This window comes from Stylophora pistillata, chromosome 6, assembly GCF_964205215.1.
Source record: "Stylophora pistillata chromosome 6, jaStyPist1.2, whole genome shotgun sequence".
NCBI lineage: Eukaryota > Metazoa > Cnidaria > Anthozoa > Scleractinia > Pocilloporidae > Stylophora > Stylophora pistillata.
This window is the reverse complement of record NC_142524.1, coordinates 15,000,055-15,009,311: the sequence shown is the minus strand read 5'-3', so window position 1 is coordinate 15,009,311 and position 9,257 is coordinate 15,000,055. Positions and strand designations below refer to the sequence as shown.

Below are 9,257 nucleotides of genomic sequence, written 5' to 3'. Positions count from 1 at the left end.
ATCTTATTTTTTTTTTCAAAACCTATCTTCCTTTTTTCTGTTCTTCAATCTGCAAGTACATCTGAACCCTGAACCTAACCCTAATCCTAACCCTAAAACCTTATCCCTAACCCTAAAACCTTATCCCTAACCCCAAACCTAATCCTTAACTTTAACCCTTAACCCTAACCCTAGATCTAATCCTCTGATTGACTAACTGACAGAATCAGGCTAATTGCAGTGAAGATCTTGCTCTCTCAGATTGTTATATCCTTATCTTGACAAAACCCAATATCTCTATCATTGTTATCAATAAAAAAACAGTTAGTTACCCCATAGTAAGAGAAAAAAATATTGTGGTGCAAAATTACCCAGGTTAAAAAAATTGTACCTAGTGAAAAATAAAATTTACCTTGGAAAAAAAATTACCTGCAACATATACATTGTAAGCACGAACCTCAACAGCAAACAAAGTCTTATTTTTCACAAGTGGTCTTGATCTGGCATATGGTATTTCACGGACTGGACTGGACTGGACTGGACTAGTAAAACGCGGACTAGTAAAGCGCGGACTAGTAAAGCACGGACTAGTAAAGCGCGGACTAGTAAAGCGCGGACTAGTAAAGCGCGGACTAGTAAAGCGCGGACTAGTAAAGCGCGGACTAGTAAAACGACAACAACAAAAAAAACAATTTCATACTAAGTCGATCATAAGACTTAATGGCAAGCCAATTTAGTAAGTGACAATTCCTGTTTGACTTTTAAGCTGCAAATGGGTTTGACATGCGCCAGATACAAACGAATTTATAAGTTTAGCCTAAGAAAGAATTTATTCAGCACCAGTTCAAAATCCTAAAATACACTTTCGTCGTAAATTTCACGGCAGAAACGCAGGAATTCGATGAATAAAAGTCGTATTAAATCTCCTTGTGTCTAGGTAGAAAGGGTCTCATTGACTTCAGCTTTTCGGTGGAAGAAACACCGATTTACACACGCCATTACAGAAAACAAACAAGCAGACTGACAACTCCCGGCCAAAACACATATTTGCATTCACTTACAATTTGACTTTCCGTGAAATTTTAAAACGGAACAGAGGTAAATCTTCGAAGATTAATCGTCGTTGGAAATAAAAAATACTTTCTGTAAGATCTCTAACTGTTTTTCTTTTTACGAGAAAATAGTCACATGATAATTTAACTCGTGTGTGTTTGTCATACCAGTACTGCTGTTTCTTCAAAAGCATATGCTTCTTTCTTCTTCAATTGACAGGTGTCACATCGTTACAGTTGCTTATCAAAAAAATGTTTCGGCAAAAACATTCTCTTTAACTTGAATAACGCTTGTTTTCTTTATAACTCACTCGCCATCAAATTGTGAAGTTCAAGGAGGATTTTCCCGTAATTAACTCGTAATTGTAGCCCTAAATCATTCGGGTTCTTTTAGCAATCATTGTTTTTATGCGTTAGAAAAAGATCAAAGTGTTATTCACCAGCATAGGTCGGTCCGTAATGGGAACTTCTGAACTGTTCGTATATTTCTGAACTGTTCAAAAATTGGTGTAGCATCCTGGATTCTTTAAGGCTCGGGTCGCATTATGACCGAATTGCTTACTCTAGGGATTGAACTCTGTCAACACAAGCATTTTCTAATGCGACCCAATTTTTGCGGTTTCCTAAAAGTTTCAAAATTCTAAAAATCATCAGAGACGCCGGTGTGCCTGGGTGGGGCTGACCGATTTTGACAAATTTTTTTGAAACGGAAGGACCCGCGTCCGTTGTGGACAAAGTCGTCATTTGTGCGTGCGTGTGAAAAAAGATAAAAACCAAAAAGAGCGGGAAACACATATTTGCATTCACTTACAATTTCACTTTCCGTGACATTTTAAAACGGAACAGAGGTAAATCTTCGAAGATTAATCGTCGTTGGAAATAAAAAATACTTTTCGTAAGATCTCTGTTTTTCTCTTTACGAGAAAATCGTCGCATGATCAGTTAACACGTGTGTGTTTGTCACACAAGTACTGCTGTTTCTTCAAAAGCGTATGCTTCAATTGACAGGTGTCACATCGTGACAGTTACTTTTCAAAAAAATGTTTGAAAATTTGTTCGGAAGCCTTTTAACTATCTTTACATTGACAAATAAAAATATTTCGGCGAAAGCTTTCTCTTTAATTTGAATAACGTTTGTTTTCTTTATAACTCACTCGCTATAAAATTGTTCAGTTCAAGAAGGATTTTCCCGCAAATAAACTCGTAATTGTAGCCCTAAAATCATTGGGGTTCTTCAAATTAAAGAGAAAACTTTCAACGAAAGATTTTTATTTGTAAAGGTAGTTAAAAGGCTTCCGAACAAATTTTCAAACATTTTTTGGAAAAGTAACTGTCACGATGTGACACCTGTCAATTGAAGCCTACGCTTTTGAAGACACAGCAGTACTTGTGTGACAAACACACACGAGTTAATTGATCATGCGATGATTTTCTCGTAAAGAGGAAAACAGAGATCTTATGAAAAGTATTTTTTATTTCCAACGACGATTAATCTTCGAAGATTTACCTCTGTTCCGTTTTAAAATTTCACGGAAAGTCAAATTGTAAGTGAATGCAAATTGTGTTTTGGAGTCGTCAGTCTGCTTGTTCGTTTTCTGTAACGGCGTGTGTAAATCAGTTATTCTTCCACCGAAAAGCTGAAGTCAATGAGACTCTTTCTACCTAGACACAAGGAGATTTAATGCGACTTTTCTTCATCGAATTCCTGCGTTTCTGCCGTGAAATTTACGACGAGAGTGTATTTTAGAATTTTGAACTGGTGCTGAATAAAATTCTTTCTTAGCCTAAACTTATAAATTTGTTTGTATCTGGCGCATGTCAAACCCATTTGCAGCTGAAAAGTCAAACAGGGATTGTCACTTACTAAATTGGCTTGCCATTAAGTCTTATGATCGCCTTCGTATGAAATTGTTTTTTTTGTCGTTGTCGTTTCACTAGTCCGCGTTTTACTAGTCCGCGTTTTACTAGTCCGCGTTTTACTAGTCCGCGTTTTACTAGTCCGCGTTTTACTAGTCCGCATTTTACTAGTCCGCGTTTTACTAGTCCGCACTTTACTAGTCCGCACTTTACTAGTCCGCACTTTACTAGTCCACGCTTTACTAGTCCGCGTTTTACTAGTCCAGTCCAGTCCAGTCCAGTCCAGTCTGCGAAATACCATATGCCTCTTGATGTAAGTCATTTTAACTGTCCTTATTATATGTGAATGTCTTTATTTATGTTTATGCTGAAGTTTACATTAAATATACCAATGAGTTACTCCTATTTGGTCATTCAACTGGCCTGTTTCAATTTCTGGCAGTTGTACAATGTATGTTAATACAGCAAGCAGGTTTCTAAAGAAGTGATTTTTGTTGTTGTTTTTTTTTAAGTCTCTAATTCTGTTAAATTTGTTTCTCTAACCATTTTCACTGCATTACCGCAGTAAGGTAGGACTAGAACGGAACATTATGCGAACCATGCGAGTAGTCCACCCAATAAATCCCACCCATCCCACCGTAACAAAACTGCTATTATTTCAACAAGGAAAAGCAACATCTGAAAATGAAGCTGTAGACAGAGAAGATTCAACTGAGAAAAGATTCAATGATTGTACAAAGGTATAGTGGCAATCTTTGTTTAGGCCTAGACAAACTGATATGAATGTTGGGTGACTTCCCTCAGTGGTGGCATTGACTGCATCCAGTAGTACACCACCAACATTCAGTTCAAATACAAAGACAAATTATTTTTGTGGCTGTAGATAAGAGCCCATAGTAGGGAATTTTGTTGCCTAAGTGGGCTATATTGTAATCATTGCATGTGTAGACAGTAACTTTAGTAGTTAAAGGATGACACTCTACATAAGTTCATATTCGTTATAAAGAAACAGCTGGAGAGTTCACAAAAGGTATTTCCCGGGTTATCTATTTCCACTATATGTAGATAAAAGCAAAACAAAATTGGTCTGGTACTTATCGATTGATGTACAAGAGTGATTTTACTTTCCACCATCACCAAATTTGCCCGCACTGTCGAACGAGCACCAAGAGTCCTTCATGGTGGGCAGTGGTCGTCCAGACTTCCCTGGCCACGACAAAATTCTCCGTTATAAGACCTGTGCCTCCTGAAACAGAATAAGCACAGCTTCATTGAGCTAATTTACATCCAAAAGTAGCCGAGACGCGTACGCCTTCGAAATTCAAAAAGCCCTTATAAGCTTAAGCATTCTTGAATAAACCAAACAAGCAATAAATTCAAAGACAAAAAGGTGAAAGTCGGTACTAGACACAGGGCACACAGCACAAATTAGGAACATTTTAGAAAACGCCGCTCGATTTATATCGCTAAACCACACCGGCAGCCAACAGCTTGAACTTATCTTCCCTCTTAACACACGTTTGTCGATTAAGGTTTCCACTACGACTGAACTCCGAGAGTTTTTATGAAACGCGGGTCTCAGACAGACTCATAAACATTTTTTGTTTCCTAATTCACCCAGACTAAAATACACGGCTAGAAACTTACCGACCGTTCACCCGATCACCTTAGCCAGGTCGCGCAAACTGCCTGTGGGCAATGATAACGAACTTTGAATTTTTTGCAAATGTGAAAGAAACCAATCGCTTGGTGCTAATCACACATTCCGACAATCACGGGCTCATTCTCCCGGAGGCGCTCAATATTTTGAACTATTTCTCTGATTTTTCCATTCAACCCATGAATTATGAAAGGATTAAAAAAGCAAGAAAGAAGAAAAGTTAATTTTCGTTGCAAAATGCGGAGTTCAAAGATTACCAACAGCGAAAAATTACGATTGTCGTGTGGTTTCCATCTTGTAACGCCTGCCGATACTACGTGACAACAATCACACAAGGACTGCGTGACAGAGCTGAATAATGAAATGCTACGTCAGCAGGTATGCGGTCAAAAACGCGGGCTGAAGTGTCCTAGGTCTAAAATTTAGCGATAATAAGGGCTGACCTTTAAAACCCAGGAACTCTGTTTTCGTCGAAGGCACTTTTTTTAGTTTCCTATTTTCAAAAGTTTAAAGGCGAAAATTAATTTTTGAAAATTTTTAGGGGGTGTACCAAATTTTTGGAGGTTGTTCTGTAAAAGAAAAGGGGCAAGGAAACCGACGCCTCGAAACAACAGAATAGGAAATCAACCATGCGAACGACTCAAAATCCGTGTTTCCGCGGCAAAACCTGGCGCATGCGTATACGTTATTCAGCTCTGTCGGACTGCGTGGGATATGGAAACAAATTTTTCATCAGAAAAACTGTACAGAAAAGGCCAGCGGACAAATCAAAGTAACGGATCTTTTGGGATTTGATCACTTCGTTTGCAAACGGGAGACAAAAAAAACAAGGTTAAAAATGCAAATTACAACGGGTGACCGAAATATGGCGTCCAATTTGAATTACCATTGTTTTGGAGTTACTAGCCTCGTCTTGACGTGGAAACACAAAAGGATAATCACATGTGAGAGGTAGGTCCAAAACAATGGCAATTCAAATTGGAGGCCATATTTCGATTCAGTCAAGCATGCGTGACGGCTCTGGGAGCGGGCATTCGGTAATTTCTGCGCGCATCTCTTCTTTACATATCTAACACATATTAATATCGCGCTTTTATTATATAACCTCACGCCATCGTAGTTTAAATTAAACAAATAACACAGGCAGCAGTGATAAACTCGGCAAACAACTCCGGTGACTGAGGAAGTTTGGCCAATCTATCGTCACGCAACCGCTCTGGAGAAACAGCGTGACAGAGGAAAGGAATCAGAGAAATGGGAAGGATGGAAAAGATGATAAAAAGTCCAAAATCATCGTTTCATTCGTCGCCTTGTTTGCTTTTTAAATAATAAGGCGAGAGAGAAAGAATTGGAAAATTACATAAAAAAAACTTGACAATTAAATATTGGTACTTCACAAGTAGCAAGTGTGCTGGACTGCGGGTCGAGAGGTCTGGCCTCAAGATCTGGTCGGATCAATGTGATATGTTATTGGGCAAAACACTCAGTTTACTCTCACAGTGTCTCTCTCTACCCAAGAATATAAACGGGTACCAGCGAATTGTCAGGGAAGCTTGATGAAATGCCTCGAAGTAACCTTACAATGAACCAGCTTCCCAGTTGAGCGATTATCGGAGGCGAAAGGAAGAGTGGAGGCCAAGTATATATTTAAAGCTATACATTTAATGGGATGAGGAGCTTACAAGACCAAGGCCTGAGGTCAAAAGAACTGTTGTATAATCACATCAGGATATTTATAAGTCGAGCGCGGTTGCTAGGTAAGAGGATTAAGGACTAATCCCACACCAGTCAGCAGGGGAGGTGGGGGGGGGGGAGGGGAAGAGGGTTTAGGATACTCCCTGTCAATTCATGCCAAGGAAACCGGTACAAGCTGCGGCTGGGTTAGGTTCGAGTACCAGCCGCTGTTCGGGAGCCGGAGCCCGCGCTCCTCCCCGAATCCACTCTTCTCTTCACGTGGAGGAACGAAAAAAACCGGACTCGAGAGAGCGGCGGAAATCGAGCCTACGGCTAGGTGGGCCACGCTGGTACACACAGACTACATATCCTGGTTTTCGTTTTGGGATTAAACTATTCAACTGTTAGATACACTTTATTCTCAAAAGTAGCTCCACCTCAGAAAGCAAGTTCTCAAGGATTCTTTAATGGTGTCCTCGCATGTCTTTCGTTCAAGAAAGAAGGTAATAATACGACATCGAAAGCTTAACCTTTTTTAAAAAAATTATAAGCTTTTAAAGAAGAAAAGCCCCTTTAAAAAGAAATCGTTAACTTCTTTTCGATCTTTCTGGAAAAAATTACGGCAGTCACAGAACTAGCAAGCCAAACACGCAGTTTAGCCAAGGGAGATATATTCTTCTACTGTCACATTCAGCATCTTTGCTTTCCTTATAATGCAAAATTTTACTAAGAATAAGACTCCGTGACGAAGTAGTGTTCTAACTTCACGTACAACAAAATACATATCTTATTATCTCTTTCATTGCTCGTCTTACTTCACTCATCTTCCAACAGTAAAGAAGCGGATTCAATGAAGAGTTAAAATAAACCAGAGCCACCGTTGTCAACCAGGCAAGAAAATACGACGGAGGTGGTCTTCTGTCACCAATCAAAATTGTCATAATACTGTATGGTAAGTAACAAACACCTAATGCTAATTGAACCCATAGTGCACTATAGACTGCCTTCCTGTATCGTAACATGTATAGTGAAAAAGAATGATTTGACTGTTGTTGTTCGTGTTGCTGCACAGTAAAATGAACACGCATTTGTTGCCGCCGAAAAGAAACAAAGATCTTTGTGTACGATATGATAGAGATAATGACACATAATGTTATGGTGACACGCCCGCACCAAAAGGTTATAAGATAGCTCTTTAGGTATGATGCTGTGGCAACACCGGAATAAACCCAAATGCTTGCAATGACCACATAAGTTCTCTTGCAAGTTACAATTTGTCTGTAACTAGAACCCAGCAACAGAGCGAGAAGTCTATCTACGCTTATTGCAGTCAATGTAAGTAAAGAAACTGCCGCCACGAGATAGCCCACCAAAAATGAGACGGCTTCTAAGAACCGACAGAGACCCCAGTCCTCATGAACCAGGGTCATTAAATAGGCAATATTGAGAGGTTCTACAATGATTCCAACACAGAGATCGGTTGTCGACAAACAACGGAACAAAAGTTTAGACGGCAGATGAAGAGAAGATTCTTTGCTAAGGGCGACTAAAATCAGTACATTCCCAACACATGCCACTACGGAGAGGAAAATGTTGAACACTGAAAGATAAATCAGGTGTTCGTGTATTTCTCTCGTCAAGCCTGCTGGGCATCGCAAGTCTTGGAAAGTAACTGTTTGCTCTCCGTTTTCACTACCATTTTTCATTTCCAGCAGCACATGAGTCGGTTGCCAGTCAAAGGGAGCTACTGTCAGAGTTTCACGAGCAATTCAAAGTGGATGGGAACAGAATTTCAAAGCCTTTTTTGCTCTATGGTATCAGTCGAGAGACAAGTAAGAGCAATTTACGGTGCGGGAAGCAGCATTTCTGAAATACGATTTTCTATGGTAAGGACCCAAGATGATTTAATTTTTCAAGACAAAGTTTCAATATTAAATTATGTTGGCCCGGTAGCAGCTGCTAAGGAAGTAATTGAGAGATTGCAAATAATCGCCATAACGTATTCATTTTGCCTGAAATCAAGACCTACCTCAGTGCCGTAATAACAGAAGAGTTGTGGGAGAAAACTACGACGGATGGAGTTTCAATCTGAAAAAGTGTCATTGTAGGCAAAAGTGAATACAAATGTGTGTATTTTTTTCAATTTGTGATTAAACGTGGCATTGAAAGCAAATGTAGATATTTGAAATGGAAATAAAAAATATACAAAGAGCAATATTAACGAGACAAGGGGTATAAAGAGAAAGTAAATTTCTAACGAATGGTTTACTTAAACTATGTAAACTTCAACTCAAATTTGTCTGTTGTCAACTGAGCTTCAAGTTAGCGGATCACTCTAAAATTGGCGAAAAGTTTTTGCGACATAGGCAACGACATTTCTCCTGTTTTCTCCGAGACAAAACGCAGGGCAAAGCTAAATGAAATTAGATTACCTCTGGACTTCGTTTTGGCAACTAGTGGAAATGTCTAAAATGGAAAGTAGTGCAAGTTTCGAGTATAAACAAAGAGCAATAATGAGACAAAAGACATTAAGGGAAAGGAAATTTCTGACGAATGGTTTACTTAACGTATGTAAACTTTAACACAAATTTTGTCAGCTGTCAAATGAGCTTCAAGCTGGCTGGCGGATCAGTCTAAAATTGGAGACAAGTTTTGGCGACATAGGCAACGACATCTCTCCTGATTTCTCCAGGAAAATAAAACGCACAGTCAGTTTAACGAAATCTGCAGATAACCTCTGGAATTCGTTTTAACAATTAAAAGAAGTTTGTTAGTTATTTTCGTGTGATCACTGATGAGTGATGATCAGAAACACAGAGAGTAAAAATAATGAGTCAGAAAGGGAAAATCAGAACGATTTCGATTTCACTTCAGTTATCTTTAGCTTGGGGCAGAAAGCATTGTAGGTTTCTAAAGTGGTTTCCTACTGACGAGGTTAGTTTTATATTAATTAAAGATCTTATCTCAATTCGACAATGCATCAATCTCATTATTTCCAGTTGACAGGCAAATTTCCTGAGCAAACTTTTGGTGCT

The 9,257-nt window shown here is 39.1% G+C and overlaps 1 protein-coding gene across 1 annotated transcript; it reads right to left on the bottom strand.

The window, feature by feature from the left end:
• Positions 1-6,667: 6,667 nt before the first annotated feature.
• Positions 6,668-8,338, bottom strand: LOC111320969 (melanocyte-stimulating hormone receptor). Its single transcript, XM_088762770.1, has one exon. The coding sequence runs from the start codon at positions 7,926-7,928 to the stop codon at positions 6,987-6,989; it is 942 nt and encodes a 313-aa protein (XP_088618896.1). The 5' UTR covers positions 7,929-8,338; the 3' UTR covers positions 6,668-6,986.
• Between the last annotated feature and the right edge of the window lie 919 nt (positions 8,339-9,257).

Coding starts and splice junctions, on each gene's coding strand:
- LOC111320969 (XM_088762770.1), bottom strand. CDS start 7,928: ATGAAAAATGGTAGTGAAAACGGAGAGCAAACAGTTACTTTCCAAGAC.